This window comes from Martes martes, assembly GCF_963455335.1.
Source record: "Martes martes genome assembly, chromosome: 13".
In the NCBI taxonomy this organism is placed as follows: Eukaryota; Metazoa; Chordata; class Mammalia; order Carnivora; family Mustelidae; genus Martes; species Martes martes.
Genome location: NC_137901.1, coordinates 16558425 through 16576180, shown reverse-complemented (window position 1 = coordinate 16576180; position 17756 = coordinate 16558425). Strand labels below are relative to the sequence as shown.

The 17756-nt window shown below is 48.2% G+C and overlaps 1 protein-coding gene across 1 annotated transcript; it reads left to right on the top strand.

Moving 5' to 3' along the window:
• The first annotated feature begins 839 nt into the window (after positions 1-839).
• Positions 840-13593, top strand: GRP (gastrin releasing peptide). Its single transcript, XM_080822211.1, has 3 exons — positions 840-1414; positions 6482-6724; positions 13243-13593. The coding sequence occupies exons 1-3, from the start codon at positions 1009-1011 to the stop codon at positions 13299-13301; spliced, it is 708 nt and encodes a 235-aa protein (XP_080678337.1). The 5' UTR covers positions 840-1008; the 3' UTR covers positions 13302-13593.
• The last annotated feature ends 4163 nt before the right edge of the window (positions 13594-17756 follow it).

The window sequence follows — 17756 nt, the reverse complement described above, 5'->3', positions numbered from 1 at the left end:
AATGGCACAAATACAGTGAATCACCAGCTATGCGGAGAAAAATGTAGGATTTCAGCTTCTACAGCATCAACACCGGAGCTGACAAGGAACACCAGGGACCCATCAGGGACCCATCAGGGACCCACCAGCGAGACAGGTCACCAGCCCTGTAGGAGCGCTCAAACGCCCCCAGAGCTGCCTAAAGGTGGGCAACAGCAGTCTCCAGTTTGTTTATTGTTGCATTGCTATGATGCTCATCCCCTTCGAGTCCACGGCATTGGGAATCGTGGGAGTTGGGCCCTTGACCATTCTTCACATCTGAGAACAGAAGTAGCAGAGGGAAGCTGAGCGGCTCTAGAGAGGCGTGTGAGTAGCAGTTTAGGGACGGTGCGAGCCTTCTGGTAGACGCCGCCTAGGGAAATCTGCACAAAAGCAGCTTCTTCGTGGAAGCAATATGCTTAGGAAAGGGGCCAGGTGTATAATAAAACTCTTTTTAGTTCTGTTCACATAACATATCCTCCCCGCTGCGACCTGCATCTCATCAGACAGGTGGCCAAGGGCATCTCCGAACTGCCCTTTTAGGGGTGGGATGAGGTGTGAGTGGTGGTGGTGGTGGTGGTGGTGAGAAGGCGGGGGGTTCCGTCTGTAAGAGGGACGCGAGGGTTTGGAGGTCGGTGGGCTGGGACCCTGAGGAGGGAGGTGGTCCACCGAGGGGGAAAGGTGTGAGAATGCGAAGTCCCTTGCTATCCTGGTTCCGACCGCCTCCAGCCAAGCCCAGCCTGAGGGCGTCCTTCCTCCGGGCTTCTTCCCCAGCCCCACCCCGGGATCCGGCCGGCCGCGGGGGCTCCACTGCCCCTCGCAGGATCCGAGGGCTGCTCACCCGGCAGAACCCCGGGGTGAAATCGTGTTGGAGCGGAGGCGTCGAGGACGGGCAGAATTAATCCAGCGGGGCCCGGACGGACAGGATTACGAGGGCAGGTCGAGAGGGGCCGTGGGCGCAGCCTTTCCCCTCCCTCGGCCGGAAGATGGATGATTTTCGGCGACTGCTGTCCCAGCGCCGCAGGGAGACGTCAGAGCGCTCGGGGCGGCGGGAGAAGAGCCCCCCGGCCCGTCCTCCGGCCCCCCCCCCCGCCCGGGCAGCCTTATAAAGTCCGGGCCTCGTGGAGGCGGCGGCGGCGGCAGCGGCGCGGGCGCGGCGGCGACGCTCTCCGGGTCCGGGTCCTCGCGCCACTGCTCCGCGGGGAGAGCGCGCTCCGCCGGCCTCACCGCGCGCTCCAAGGGCTTCCCGCCGGGACCATGCGCGGCCGCGAGCTCCCTCTGGTCCTGCTGGCGCTGGTCCTCTGCCAGGCGCCCCGGGGGCCGGCCGCCCCGGTGCCGGCGGGCGCGGGGACCGTGCTGGACAAGATGTACCCGCGTGGCAACCACTGGGCGGTGGGTGAGTGTCCCGCGCGCTCCAGTCCTCGGCGGGACCCCAGCCCTGTGCCGCCACCTCTGCACTCGGCTCTCCCCAAGCTCCACGCCGCCCCCCGCGCCCCCACCCCCTTGCCGGTCCCGGGAGGCCGTCGGTCCCCGAGCAGCCTCAGCCTGCGTCGTGGTCCTTTCCCTCTCGCCTCCCTCTTCCCGGGAGCACCCGGGCCGGCTCTCCGAACCGGCCGACCTGCCCTCTCGCCTACCCCACACCTCCTTCTTTCCTGAGGGTAGCTTTGTCTCGCACGGTTCTGTCCCTGAACGACGTAGGGAGCCAGGTCCCCGAGCGCGTCCCCGAGCCCCGGGATTCCGACCGCCAGGAGCCGGACGCGGGCTGCGCCCCGGGCGCCGCGCAAAGCCACAGGTGTGGGAGCCCGTCCTGGGGTCCCGGGTTTCTCAGCGAGCGCGCCCGGGATGCCGCCCCTTGTCTGTGGCTCTCCTGACTTCCCTCAGTCCTTCCGCCACGGTGGCGATTTCCTCTCCCCTGCCCTTTGGCCCAGCCCTCCCTCCTTCCCTCTCGCAGGCTCCGGGAGCGGGCTCCCCACGCCGATCCCGGCCTCGCCGTCCCCGAGACCCCGCAGTCCTCCGTCTCTAGATCTGCGGCTTCCCTCTGCCCACACGTCCCGGCCTCCAGGCCGGGCTCCGGAAGCCCGGCGGCGGTGGGGAGGGCGGTGGGGCGGCCGGCGGGGCGCGAACCCACAGCTTTCCCGCACCTGGCGGGAGGGTAGCGCCCACCCATCGTCCCTCCGGGGCTCTCCCCCGCGCCCAGCATAGCCTCTGTCTGGCGGATGCCAAGCTTCCAGCTGCCTCCGAAGCCTCCCCAGGTAGCCAGCTACCGCGGCCCCAACACTTCCCAGAAGCTGGTCGACCCCAAAGAGGTTTAAGGGGTAGTGGTGCTGGTGCGGGTGGTGTTCCTTTCACTGTTCCCTTAGCCATCTACTCAGAGTGGGGGAGGGTGTGTTGGAAAGATCCTTGCTAAGCCGAATACCAGCCGAGTCCAGATGGTGCGAGGACCGGGACGCGTTCATGGGAAGAGGGGAGGCTGAACGGTCACGGCCTCAGCTCCTCGGTGTTGCATATCCTCTGGCAGAGAAATCCAGGACTCGGGGCTGCCAACAGGCTAGTCTCCGTTGCCGCTGGAGGAATCCTTTGCCGAGTCCTGGCGGCCCCGGGGATGAAAGTATTTGTGATGTGTGAGGGGACACTGGGAACACGGAGAGAAGAGGCTCGGTGGGGTGAAGAGGAAAAACCCCGCCCTCAAAGGGAGAAGGATATTTACAAGGCATTCCAAAGCCCAACCTGAAATTCATGCTTTGAAAGGACTTCTGGGAATTTAGACCAAGTGGCCATTGTCCAGTCCAGCCACCAGCCAGTGGGCTGGAAAGGTGGAATGAAAGTCCCAGATGTCCAACCTCTTTTCGCTCCTCATATTTTTGGATTAAAAGGCTTATTACTAGGCAACCCTTAGAGGCCAAAAGCAGGACAAGAGAATCATCTGGGCCCCTCGAATCATGTTTTTGTGGCAACCCCACCCTGATTGCTCTAGTTTCCCAGCGCACCTGTCTCCGGGGGATTCAGGGGGTCTGGCATTGAAACACCCTGCCTGGTGATGCTTGGGCATTCCTCATCCAAGAGCACACCGACCAGTGGCAACCCCCAATTTTCTTTTCCTATGTGTTCTCGAATACACTCTTTTCCCTTTTTCTCTCTTGGCCGGCTGTGCAGAGTTGATGGAGAACAAGAGACCGAGGGAGGTGAAGTAGAAAATCACAGTTGGGTCTAAAATAACATGTGATTGAGAAAAAGTTTGCTTTGGAGAGACGTGCTCTCTGTAGGAATCGGAGCGCTCTTAAGCAGGAACGATGTTGTTAGATTTTAAATTTAGCCTTCCACTCTCCTAAGTAAATGCCTGTCCTCCTCAATCACTGAAGACACTCAGTTTAGTTTTAATTATATCAAACCAAAGCTACATATTGCTGTCCATGAGGAAGCTGTCAGCACAAATTTGCAGGTTTGTTAAGGGAATTGCTTCTTGCAGCTGAGAGAAGCATGGCGTGGCAATGGAAAGCAAGTCAACAGATGGAAAACTTAAATTCTTGTCTGGCTTGATGTTTCTGGAAATGTTTTGTTTGTGCAAAATATAGGTATGAAAATACAGGTCAGTGCTGCTACTGTTAACTGTCGCCTCTGCTCCCATGAAATGCTCCTGGTCATGCCTCTAACATTGATGTCACAAATGTCCTGGAAGATTGAATTCTGGAACACTGATGTTCAGCTGTAGAATGGCTTTCCGTGGGAGTGCTGTCCCAGAAACTGTGAAATGTGGTGTAGAGATCACTCCAGGAAAATTAGCTCTCAGAAGTGCTGGACACTCTATGTCTTAATGGAGATTTTCCCAAGTTGGGGTGATCTTCACATTTTGAGTTCAAGAAAATTCATTTATGTTTCAAGCCTGCTGTGGTAGTGGTATTTTTACGTGATTAAAAGGGTCGGAAGCTTTTATTTAATTAATTAATTTTTTTTTAACTTCTGGGCAAGGTTTTGTTTTTTGTTTTTTTTTTTTTTTTTTCAAGGGCCTGTCCTTTGTCTATGCTGAGATCTCTATTACTATGATACGGGCACATAACAAACGATGATGGGAGAAGTGGAAGTGGGCATCCGTGTTGTCATGGAAACGATTATTTGGTGGGTAGTGGCCAGCTCCAAAGTGAAAATGAAATAGGACCCAGGCAGTGTGTTTCTTGGGATGTTAGAGATGGTGCACTTCCCTTAATGACCAGTGTTTGGATCTGGGGCTGGGGTCGGACCACACCACCCACCCACCCAATATGCAGATCTGTATGCTGTCACGAGGAGCTATATTAAATCAATCACAGAATGGAGGGTTACTTCGTCTTCCCATTTTATAAAAGTCGGCCAAATTATTCAGGCATGACAAGAATAGAGTTTTCATTTGTAAAAACATCGCCATTGTCCCTCTGCGTCATTGGCCATAGCATCTTTCTCATTTCTTGCATCCTAACTAGATGAGAGCGGTGAGGGAGGGTAGGAGTGACCGAGGTCATTACTGGAGCATCAGGTTCTAATCCTGCTTTCCCATTGTCATGATTCAATTTCCTCCATTCAAATAAATCCAAATGCCTCACTGCTTCCTGGAAAGGTGCGCCTCATAATCATCACTATGACTAAAAGCCAGGGGATTTCATGGATATCTGGACACCAACTTGACCAAGCAGATAACGAACGAGCCGGTCCTTTGGGAGTGCGATCCTTCAGTTGGGACCGTGTCCTCAGTGAGGTCTTGGAATTGTATGAGATGTCATGTCATAAATGACTTGCCAGGTCCTCGCTCACACTTTAAGGCAGTAAAACCTCATGTTAAGGCTCCCCAATGCCCACAGAATAAATTTTTCTGAGTCACATCATGAGTCATGATACATTGGTATATGACCCCTATTTCTTTTGATAACATCAAGAGACGCTTTTGCAGACCTTACCCTTATTTCCAGATCCCAGAGTGATTCCTACCTGCCTTATATTTTTAGGAAGTTCAAAGACCATTCCAAACAGTATAACATAGTAGAGTCCGGTCTGTGAGCTCATTTTAATCCTAGAATCTTTGCTGACACGTGGGTGGCCTTTGGCAAACCTCATTTGCATCAAACTCCTTGTGGAGCAGATCAAAGGAAACATCCTATAAACACACGCCAACAATAAAGTCACGGGGAAGGCTTCTCTGCTGTCGGATGCAGCTCTTGCCATTTTAAGTGGTTGAGGTCTGTCAAACATTATTCCCACGAAGTTTGCCTTAAATACTTCTAATGCCAGACAACATTGGAACCACAAAGAGTTTTCCTTGAGAGCTTTAAATCGAACACATCATAGTTTTACTAGTATTAGGAGTCTAAAAGTATTGTAAAATCCAATTGCTGAGAGATGGGGAAGAAAAACACAGAGGAAAGTAAAATAAGATAATGTGGGTATTATTAGCAAGGAGCTAAGGTGTTAAGAATGCAGACCTTGGACTCCGTACCCACTTCTGACCCTGTGGCTAGCCCCACTTGCAGACACGGATTTCTCCATTTAATGGCCTGGCCTCCCACATGGCAACTTTTTTTTATTTTATTTTATTTATTTATTTGACAGAGAGAGATCACAAGTAGGCAGAGAGGCAGACAGAGAGTGGGGGAAGCAGGGTCCCTGCTGAACAGAGAGCCCGATGCAGGGCTTGATCCCAGCACCCTGAGATCATGACCTGAGCCGAAGGCAGAGGATTTAATCCACTGAGCCACCCAGGTGCCCCTCACATGGCAACTTTTGGTCATTTTTATGGCAAGTCCTCCTCCCTGGAACCACTGGTAGTCTTTCACTGACCCTTTTAGACATCCAGGCGAAAATTCTGCATTTATGTGGCTGAGAAGGGTTGCTCAGAACTTGTTTTCACCTTGTTTTTCATTATTTACTCAACAAACGAGTTTCTAGGTGACAACTCCTAGATGCAGTCTCTGCCAAAATTCTAAGAAAGTTGAAATGAAAAATTCCATCGGTACATTTGTATTAGAGCCCAGAGGAAACCAACATCTTTTTTAATCACAACGAAGAAAAGCACCGAGGCTCTTCTTTTCATCAACAATTGAGAAGTGACTCAGGGAGATGTTTAACCTCCATTATTCAGCTGGGAGTAGAACTGGTGACAGCACTGTCCTTATGGAAGGCTCCTTAGGTTGCCTCTTGTCCGACCTGTTTGTTGTAGAGTTGAGAAAATGGAGGACTGGGGATGCTCAACCCTTGGCCGAGGTCATCCAGCTGGTTAGCCGAGGTGCTATGGCTGCAGATTGTGTCCAGCTAGTTGCACACTCTGAACAGGGAGCAGAAGATGTCCGTCATTTATGAACTAGCGTCTGATCATAAAATGCTATTATTCTGCACTTCGGAGGAAGTAATGGAAACCAAATTGGTGTCCTCTGAAACGTCTTGTTGGTTCGGTCCCCTGCGTTCCATGGGTGGTAGTCTGTTCCTGTGTTTGTTTTCACAGGGCACTTAATGGGGAAGAAGAGCGCTGGAGAGTCCCCATCTGTTTATGAAGGAGGGAGCCTGGAGCGGCAGCTGCAGGAGCACCTTTGGTGGGAAGAAGCTGCGAAGAATTTGCTAAATCTCCTAGAGGCAAAGGGGACCGGAAGTCATCAGTCACCTCAAAGGGCACCCCTGGGCATTCGCCCGTCTGCTTGGGATTACCAGGATGACAGCAACTTTAACGTCCTAGGTTCAAAACCTAAAGGTATAATGTACTGGGTGGGAGGGAGCGAAGGGGTGGGGTAGGGTGGGAGGTGGAGGTGTTGGGGGACAGTTGGAAGGAGGTTAGTTTCGAACCCAGAAGAATAAGATTGTTTATGGTGCGAGCTTTCAAGCCACTTAATTAGGCTGACACCAATTCACGCTGAGAAATGAGTGGATACTTCCTGTGTAATTTCCTTTCAACATAATAGATGATTTTTCCTCTTAGAGAATCGAAGGGGTGTTGGTTCCAAACCCCAATTAGTTTTATCAGTAATCATGCTTATTAGCGATTATGCATTGGTGGGATTCTCCCAGAATATTTAAGGGAGGCTGGACATTATTTGAGTCAATCCCTATGTTTCTTTGTTTGCTTTAAATTTTATTTAAATTTTAATTACCAAACAGTGCAATATTGCTTTCAGGAGTAGAATTCAGTGATTCATCATTTACATACAACACTCAGTGCTCATCACAGCAAATGCCCTCCTTAATGCCCATCCTCCATCGAGCCCCTCCCCTACCCACCTCCCTTAATCAACTCTTGGTTTGTTCCCTATCATTAAGAGTCTTTTATGGTTTTTTCTCTCTCTCCTTTTCTCCCCATTCCCATATGTTCATCTCTTTTGTTTCTTAAATTCCCCATGTGAGTGAAATCATATGGTATTTGTCTCTGACTAACTTATCTCACTTAGCAGAATAGACTCTAGCTCCAGCCACGTGGTTGCAAATGGCAAGATTTCATTCTTTTTGATGGCTGAGTAATATTCCACTGTGTGTGTATAGCACATCTTCTTTATCTGTTCATCACTTGATGGACATTTGGGCTCTTCCCGTAGTTGGCCATTGTTGAGAATGCTGCTACAAACATTGGGGGGCATGTGCCCCTTCAAATCTTTATTTTTGTATCCTTTGGGTAAATACCTAGTAGAGTGATTGCTGGGTGGTAGGGTAGCTCTATTTTTAACTTTTTGAGGAAACTTCATACGGTTTTCCGGAGTGGTTACACCAGTTCACATTCCCACCAACAGTGCAAGAGGGTTCCCCTTTCTCCATAGCCTTGCCGACACCTGTTGTTTCTTAGGTTGTTAATTTTAGCCATTGTGACAGGTGTGAGGTGGTATCTCATTGTGGTTTGGTTTATATTTCCCTGATGCCGAGTGATGTTGAGCATCTTTTCATGTGTCTGTTGGCCATCTGGATATCTTCTTTGGAAAAGTATCAACTCACGTCTTCTGCCCATTTCTTACGTGGACTATTTGAGTTTTGTGTGTTCCTTTTGATAAATTCTTTATAGGTTTCGGATACTAGCTCTTTATCAGATATGTCATTTGGAAACACAGTCTCCCATTCCTAGGCTTCCTTTTAGTTGTGTTGACTGTTTCCTTCACTGTGTAGAAGCTTTTTATCCTGGGATTGAGTTTTGCCTCGGGCTCCCTGCTCCGTGAGGAGCCTGCTTCTCCCTCTCCCTCTGTTGCTCCCCCCGCTTGTGCTCTCTCTCCATCAAATAAATAAATAAAACCTTTTTAAAAGAGATTTTATTTATTTAATCATCAGAGAGAGAGCACAAGCAGGGGGAGCGACAGGTAGAGGGAGAAGCAGGCTTCCTGTTGAGCAAGGAGTCCGATGTGGAACTCAAACCCAGAACCCTGAGGTCATGACCTGAGCTGAAGGCTGATGCTTAACCAGCTGAGCCACCAGGTGTCCCTAAATAAATAAAATCTTAAAAAAAAAAAGAAAAAGAAAAGAAAAAGAGAGCACTCTGGTTTTGGTGACCATAGCTATCTAATCAACTGATTTGTCCTGTGTATGCTCTGGTAGAAGAGTTATTATGTAGAAGAGAGGAATTATACCAAACTGGCATTGCTTAGGGGATGAAAGAGATGAATGGGATGGGGTGAAAGAGAGAAAAAAATTTATAGGAAAACAAGGCAACCGAAAACCAAGTGATTCTCGTTAACCTTTAAGTAGTTTCCATGAAATTTATATAAAAAGCAAAAACAATCATCCCAATTCTAGTAACACTAAGGATAGCTACTTTTGTTGAGGGATTGTCATAATCCAAGCACCGGGCAAAGCAGTTTGCCTGCACCGTCTCTGCGCATGCTTGCAGCAGTCTTGGAGGAAGATTCAAGAAAATTCGATTACTCTCTCTCTCTCTCTCACATAGCTGTTCACTGGTGAGAGCAGAGCTGGAGCCCACGCCAGCTCCGAGGACAGTCGGCTGCCACGTGAAGCATCTGCTGGGGAACGGGGGGTCCTCGTGGACAATAACAATATTGTGTTTCACTCACAGAGCTTGGGGAGCTGGCCCGTTCTCTCTTTCCTGGTGATCAACTCTTCGATTGATATCCCCTTTGCAGAGGTTCAGAGCTGGTTTAGCCAAGCCTCAGCCGGCTTCTCTGGAGGGAGGCTCTGTGTTTCACAGCGCTTTGGTCTACAGTGGATTGTTTCACGGCGCTTTGGTCTACTGTGGATTTTCGATGCTAAACACAAATGGAAAGTTCTCTTGTTGCGTCAAGCCCCTAGGGAGGAGATCTCTAGTAGCCTTCATTCAGAAAGAAAATCTGTATTTAACGCACCGATACAAAAACAAGCAGCCACTGTGTACAAAGCCCCGAGCCATTCTCTTGCCCGTGCCTGGACTACTGGGGTCACAACCAGCTCCCTTCTTTGTTGGTGGCTTACAGGGCCCTGAGGGCTCTGGGAATTTGGGGTGGACTTCCCAGCCCCTGGCCTTTTCTTGGTAGGTGACTTGCTGGCCTTCCTGTGGGGGGATGTCCTAGAGCAACACCTTCTCCTTTGTCTGAGGGGTAACCCCGATGGGTCACCACCACAAAATCCCTAACGCGGTTTTACAAACACTGAAATGGACTTACGCTCGCAGCTCATTGCCCTTTGGAGTGAAATTTCAGTATCCACTTTGAGTTGCTTTATTCCCCCAACCCTGGCTCTGCATAACCTTAGAATGTTTTTTGTTTTTTGTTTTTAATTCAGCTCCTGCGGCACCTGAGTGGCTCAGTTGGTTAAGTGACTGAGCCTTGATTTTGGCTCAGATCATGATCTCAGGGTCCTGGAATCGAGCTCCCCATCGAGCTCCTCTCGGGCTCTGTGCTCAGTGGGGGGTCTGTTGAGATTCTCTCTCCCTCGGCCTCTCTCGCTCTCTCAAATAAATAAATATTTTTAAGTTTTTATTTATTCATTTGAGAGAGAGTCAGCGAGAGAGAGGGAGAGAGAGAGAGAGAGAGAGAGCATGCGCACACACAAGCTGGGGAGGGGCAGAGGGAGAGAGGGAGAAGCAGGCTCCCTGCTGAGCAGGGACCCAGCGCCCCCCCCCCAACTCCCCCCCCACCCCTATTCCCCCGGTACCAGGGGGCTCGATCCCAGGACTCTGGGATCATGACCTGAGCTGAAGGTAGACGCTTAACTGACTGAGCGACCCGAGCACCCCTAAATCTTTTTGAAGAATAAAGATTCAGCTCCTTCCTTAAAAATCAGAGTTTTCCTGTCATATTCAGAAGACTGTTCTGTACGCTGTGAAGCCAATTATGAAAGGACAGCTCCATCTGAGTGCTTGTAGCATGGGGTGGATGGAGTGGGCAGTCACAGGGAATGTGTCATGGGGACAATATTTATTAGTGTTCATGTGACTCGGGAGAAACAGTCATCTTTTTATAGTCAGGCCTCGATTTTCTACTGTATCTTTTTTTTTTTTTAATTTATTTATTTGTTAGAGAGAGCGAGCGAGCGAGCACAGGCAGACAGAGTGGCAGGCAGAGGCAGAGGGAGAAGCCGGCTCCCCGCCTAGCAAGGATCCCGATGTGGGACTCGATCCCAGGACGCTGGGATCATGACCTGAGCTGAAGGCAGCTGCCCAACCAACTGAGCCACCCAGGCGTCCCTCTACTGTATCTTTTTATGTTTTGTGTTTCTTCTTTTTATAAGTTTATGAGGCCCATCCCATTTCATTCTACCTTTTTTTTTTTTTTTAAGACTTTACTTATTTGAGAGAGAGAGAGTACGTGTGAGGTGGGGAGGGGCAGAAAGAGCCTGGGAAGGAGATTCCCCGCCGAGCAGGGAGCCCGGTGTGGGGCTCAATCCCACCACCCTGAGATCTTGACCTGAGCTGAAACCAAGAGTTAGATGCCCAACTGACTGAGTCACCCGGGTACCCCGCATTTCGTTCCACCTTAGTCAAATAATGAACTATTTACTGCACACATTGGTACCGTTCTTTAGGATATATTTCCCAGCGATATGAAAAAATTGAACAGTTAGTGTAGTTGTTGCATAGGCCAAGAGTTTATCACTCTTCTTGCTATAGAAATTCCGTCTTAGTGAAAGAATGTTGATAGGCAAATTGAACACATCTTACAGTTTTCTTATTCACAAAGCGGGTGTACCAAGAGAATGGTTCTATGAGAAACCCATATATCACTCGGCGTTAGAAAGAAGTTTAATAACCTAGCCGAGCATTGCCAGAAGTAGCAGCAGGAATTTTCAAAGGCTGAAGGACTTTTCTTAAAATTAAAAACTATCCACATATGCTCTCCTCTCCCATTTTAGTAAAAAAACATGAAGTCCTGTTGCCAAATCTCCCAGAGCTGTAATCAGAAACTCTGAGCATCTTCCTATGTTTTGGTGGCAAAGATATTTACTTAAATTCAGAAAAGATTTGTGCAAATGTGCACTGAGTCTAGACTACTGTATCATGGCAAACGAGCTCCGGAACATTATTAGCAATCACGGACAATCATTTTCAAGGTTAACCTTCATCTTTTAACAGTACCCCTTATCACACAAAATTAATGAAACTGTGACCCAATGGTTTCTATCACATGAAACAGTGTTCAAGCCAGCGCCGGGGCCTATTCTGTAATCCTAGATAGAGCTGTGGATTATCTTGAGTTTCAGTGAAGGTTGAAGTTGGCCTTCGGTTTCCTTTTGTAATTTGGACATAGACCATGGTTCTTTGCAGCTTTTGTTTGTTTGTTTGTTTTCTGTTATTTGGTGGCCAGGAAGAAAGGGGCCCAGGGAGTGCACTGTAGAGGGTGTTATGGAAAGGAAGTAAATGTGTGAGTTTGCCCTCAATTTTAAGGGATGGCTCCACTGTCCCATCAAATCAGCGTATAGAAAGGTTTTATATCTTAATATATTATATTAATATATTATATCTTAATATATGAAACTCTCCAAAGGAAGTTCCAAATATAAGAAAAGTAGCAACATATATTTGAGAATAACTAAAAATGCCCCAATTACCCTAACAGTCGCTATGAAGGACTAGAGTGAAGTCACCCCCACCTCAAATATAGCTCCCCCTGTCCCAATAACAGGCCCCTCTCTCCCACCTCTGGGACCTCGATCTTTCTAGGTTACCAACTCCTTTTTTCCTTGTAGCGTTACTTCCATTCCCTTGAGCCAAACAGCGCAGATTCAGTATTTTGAGCCAATGTGGGGGTTTCACAGATCCTCACCCATCTCCCCCTCTGCCCGCCCTTTATGACCAGTGGCTCGTATTGCAAGATGGATGGAAGCATCTTCAGGCAGGCTGGTGACACTTTGTGGTGCAGCCCGGGCACATGAAGGAAAGCAAAACTAATGGGTCTGTGTGGGAATTGAACCCCAGGCCCTGGCCTCATTAGCACCTGGTCAAAACAGTTGAGCAGGTAGTAACTGGCCTGAGACTTTCAGTAATTCCTTTATTAGAAACAAGTGGCGGGTCTGGCCACTGGGGCACCTGAAGGGGCAGAGAATCTTGGAAGGCATAAAAGGGTAATAAGCTTGAATCTGGTTGAAAGGGTTTTCTCATCTCAGCATATAAAGGGTGCGATATGGGAACAAAGACGTATTTTAACATTACAACTACTCATTCTTTCTTCAGTCTGAATGTGAATAGAAGCCACAGAGCAAGCCACAATAAATTCAGACTTGGCGGAAATCCAGATTGGCCCCTGTTTCTGGGTTGCACACTACTACCCCTTGCCGTCGTGGCTTCATAATGTGCAATCGTGTGGTTCGTAAACTAGCTTTGATTTGTGCAATGGGGCGTTGCCGACGTAAGCGAAGTAAGAATTGAGATTCCGTATTCACTAATAGTTCCCTTGCCCTGCTGACACTTTAGTAACAAATTCCTGACGATCATACATTTAATTTCCAATGTTGGTCAAAATAGACCTGAATAGTCATATCAGGAAACAAGTTAAGCTAATATGAACGAAAAGAACCAAACATTCAGTGGCTCCAGAAAGAGAGGAAGTCAGTTTCTCCCTCCCTCTCTCTCTCTCAGGACAGCTGTGAGCTATAGACATGCTCAGAATCACCCAGAGGATTTCTGGAAGCCCAGATCCCTAGCCTCCATCCCCAGAGTTTCCAACTCACTAGTCTGGGGTAGACCTAGGAATTTGCCTTTCTAAGGAGCTCCCAAGTGATGCAGTGGTTTGTTGGGAATGTGTTTGCCTCTAGCAGTAGACTTCAGGATCGCTAACTATGTTTGCTTCCGTCTTTTTAATATTTTTTAAGTTGGTGGACTCTCTGCTCCAGGTTCTCAACGTGCAGGAAGGAACCCCCAGCTGAACTAACCAGGACAGCAACGGCCTCTCTCAACGAAGCAAAGCAAAACCCTACGGGCATCAGTTCTACTGGATCTTCAACAAGATTTCCCTCGTGCAAAAACACTTAACTATTCTTGTATCCTTCAGCCTTCACTAAATTCATGATTTTTAAGCATCATCTTCTGTTTTGAATGTGTTCGCTGTGATTAACTGTCCCTAAAGTGTCTTCCAATTAATGATCTTTACATCTAAGCTCTTTGTCAATTAGATTCTAGTTCCCAACCTCTTACCATTCACAATAAAAAACTTAAGCACATTGTCCAAAGGGCAGGTAGTCCTCTTATTTCAATTCCAAATGAAAGGATGTGGCAGAGGTTAACAAACAGCTTGATAATGAACTTGTGTGCTTGCTGATGAAGGCAGGCTGGGTTTTTAACTCTCCCTTCTGAAGGCCACTTACTAAATCCTTGTAGTGACTTGGAGCCTTTCCAGAGGCGTCAACTAGAAGCTCATATTCCCTTATCTCTACCATCGCATGGGCTAGGCCAAAGATAGAGGATCACTCGTCACTTAATAATTCCCGTTTCGGGGCGCCTGGGTGGTTCAGTGGGTTGGGCTGCTGCCTTCGGCTCGGGTCATGGTCTCAGGGTCCTGGGATCGAGTCCCGCGTCGGGCTCTCTGCTCGGCGGAGAGCCTGCTCCCCTCTCCCTCTCTCTGCCTGCCTCTCTGCCTACTTGTGATCTCTCTCTGTCAAATAAATAAATAAAATCTTTAAAAAAAAAAATAATAATTCCCGTTTCTTTAGCCCTTACAATGACCAGGTATTTTGCCAATGTTATCAGTATTCTTCTCCTAATAGGTTTATAAGCCGAGAATGAGCCTTCTCACTTACTAGATGGGGAAAGAGCGTCAGAGAGGTCAGTGACTCGGCCAAGGTCACATAGTAGATGGAACTGGGATTCAAACATCCAGAGTCACCAGATGTTCTGTAACATTTAACGTTGTCCACGTTACCTCGTTTTTAACCTGCTTTTCAGTATACTTAAGCCTAGCAAGTAGCGCTCTTTCTTCAAAATCTCACTGCCAGTCTGGGAGGAGCCTGCCTGGCCCCCACAGGCAGACTTAGCTCCACAACAAAAGGAGAAGATGAATCTGAGAGATTCCCTTCCATTTCCAGAGAACGTGGCCTGGCGGTTGGTTATCACTCACTGGTTCCAAATTTATCATGACATTTACACATGAGCAGATTTTAAAGCTTCTCGCCATATGTTTAGATTTCCTTCATTTAGGGAAATCACATTTGAAACAGTCAAGAGATTTATCTTGCTCTTGTTTTGATTGTCAAAGAACCACGTAAGATGTCATGTTTTCTTTCAAATTTCTCTCAAAACCCTGTTGACTCACAACTTACACAGAGCCAGCCTTGGGGAGTTACACAAAATGTGTCAGCAGTGTCCTACCACGCCGACTTCTTCCCCAGGCTCTCCTTGTGTCTTTCCCAACCTGATCCGGAGCTGTGTCAGCTGCAGTCAGCCAGGCAGCTAAGGATCAAGGCGTAAGCCCCCCGACAACCAGGATTCACCCCTGACAGCACACTTGTGAAGACGAAAACTGTCCTCGAATGGTGACACTAACGGCAGGGAGAGTAAGGCTATACTCTCAGAACCGCCCCACCTAGACGGTCACTTCTTTGCTTATGTCAGAAGGGTAGCTGTGATCTTGTGTTTTTGCTGCAGTTATTTTTCCTCTGTGTGTTCTGAGAGACGAGAACAGCTCCCTCACATCTCCTGACCCTTGTGAGGCTCCCCTGTACCCAGGCCAAGTCAGCCTTAGAATCCGTTTATTTAAAAGATAGACTGTTCCCTACTAGAAGAGCTTTCTTGAACCCTCCTCTGCTTATCACATATCGAAACATGTGCCGCTTCGACACGGCAATTTTTAGCTGCAAAGAACAGCAACCTCCTTGGTTTCTTTTAGCAGGAAAGGAAATTTTATGACAAGGTAGTTGGCAGGGAAGACCAGAGAAATGGGCTGGAGGCTAAACTAGCAGGTTGGGTGATCAAAGCCATGCCCCTGACCAGGTTGAAGACGTGGTTAGCACCTGCCCAGGGATCCCTAAAGCATTCTGCAGAGCTGCGAGAGTTGGCAAGTTGGCACTCTCTTCTACTGCCTCTGCCACCACTTGTGTCTGAAGAGCTGGGTCCCTCCTCCCCAGACCTTCTTCAGCCTTAGCTTACTTCCGTATCAGAGTTTTGAATGTCTGTGTCTGATTGGTGGAACCTAGGTCACATGTCTGGATCCAGATGCAAGGGAAACTGGGAAATGTAGTTTTAAGGATCCTATTTTTGGAACTATGGGACTAAGACTATGGGACCCTATCCAAAAAAAAAAAAAAAAAGGAGCTGGTGTTCAAATAATATGGTCAGAGACAGATAACATATCCCCTTCTCCTTTTCTCTAAAAAAAAAAAAAAGAATTTTCTTTGATTTCTGCCCATTCCTCTTGTAGAGGGTACTTAACATCCAGACTGGGATTCTGGGAAAGCAGGCGGCTTTCCCACAGCGCACAGGCCAGACTTGTGTGCCTAGAGCAAGAAGAGAAGATTGCTTTTAAGAGGTGACAATATTCCGAAGTCCTTGCAGTAAAGCAGGGTAACCAGTAGGAGGAATCCAGAAGGAAGAAAGCAATAATCTTCAAATTTGTTCTTTTAAAAACAATCTCTCTCTCTTTTTGTTTTAAGTGCTACAGGGTGGATTGCTCAGGGCAATTTGGCAGTCTGTGCTTATGATCCGAGGTTCGGGAACACACGAAGCAGGCATTTCAAGCAGTGTCGTACAGTTTCTAGCCCCACAGTGCCCACCTTCCAGTTCCTACAGGGGACATTTGTTCATCACAAAGCATTTTAACCCAGCTCAGATGTGGAGGGAGGAATCTAAGCGAATTGTGGGATTTACGTTATTCATTTCCTCAGCCACAGGCTGCTTCAATCAGAAACTGGAAATAGCTCTTCAAGGGAAACCCACCACGACAAACTATTGCCATTCCCAAAGCAGAAAGACTGTGGTCGTCACGGGCACTGGAAGGGCTCTTGGCTTCACCTCGTGGGGCTTTGTGTTTTCCACTTAATCATTTCCTTAATTAGATCCCGATAAAACACAGAAACATCTCTGTGTTTCTCCCCTGGTTTTCCTTCCATTCTCCCCGGCCCAAGTAAGCTATAGAACATAACACCTGATTGACCACAGAGGTGGCTTTAACCACGGGTCGATTGAGAGTCTCCAAAGAAAGAATGAGAATGTTCTTGGTCCTCCCACTCTGCCGCTGTAATCAAGTCCTGCTCTTGCCCCCACTTCTTCACCAGAGAAGATTCTGGTGGCTCTCACCCAGCTTTGTCTCCAGAGACACCCCCCCCCCAAGGGGTGGCCTCTCCTCTCTGGAGAGGGCTGGGCTCTCCCTTCTTGGGGGAACAGATGCCACTCTTCCACACTTCTGCCGTGGCCGTGAAACGAGGGCACAAAACACATACTGCCTGCTCTTTGAAATCGTCTGCCTTTGTCTTTTGGTCAGAACTGATCAGTTCTGGCTGCAAAGGATATTGGGAAATGTAGTTTTTCCAGCAGGGAACATGGTTACCACCTGCCCTTCTGCAACCCCCCCCCCGCCCCCACCTAATAGCCATATTTCTTTTACTGCTAACAAGGAAAAGAAGAGGATGGATGTTGGGTAGGCAGGGATTACCATGTTGGCTATTACAAGATTGAATCCCGGGAAGAAACTGAGCTGGAAATAGTGGGTGTTGACGCTGACATGACTGGACAAGTCCTAGACAACAGGTTTAACAGGAAGGTGTCCTGTCCCATGTCTCTCCTGAACGTTGAGTGCCAGGAAACCATCATTTCCAGACAATATGCTTTCTGTGGGGCCCCACCTATCCTTCATCTTTGAAAACAAGGGGCTGCAATAAACATCACGTTTTGTTGGTTGCCTCTCATCTTTATTGCTAAAAGTAAACACAAGATGCGATACTTGCCAAATACCCGTCGACACAGAAGAACCCACTTTGTGCTGTTGTCACACCTGTCTTTATACATGGATGCGTGTGTTTGTGTGGATGTGTGGGAAGTGTATTTGTACTCTTCTGCCCACATTCCTTCCGGAATAGAGGGACTTGGTAAACAAACCAGGAGGAAGGGAACCTATAGCCTTGCTATTGTCCGTTCGGTTTTTTGTTTGTTTGTTTGTTTCTTTTCAGCTTTACGGAGGTATAATTGACAAATAAAAATTGTGTCTATTTAAGGTGCACAATAGGATGTTTTGATATACATATGCATTGTGAAATGCTTACCGGAGCCAAGCTAGTCAATAAATCCATCACTCTGCACGTGACCTTTTCTTTCTTTTCTTTTCTTTTCTTTTTCTTCCATGCAGAGAGTTAAGATCTCCTCTTAGCAAATTTCAAGTATACAATACAGTATTTTTAGC

Coding starts and splice junctions, on each gene's coding strand:
- GRP (XM_080822211.1), top strand. CDS start 1,009: ATGATTTTCGGCGACTGCTGTCCCAGCGCCGCAGGGAGACGTCAGAGC. Junction 1,415..6,481: donor TGGCAACCACTGGGCGGTGG/GTGAGTGTCCCG, acceptor TTGTTTTCACAG/GGCACTTAATGGGGAAGAAG. Junction 6,725..13,242: donor CCTAGGTTCAAAACCTAAAG/GTATAATGTACT, acceptor ATATTTTTTAAG/TTGGTGGACTCTCTGCTCCA.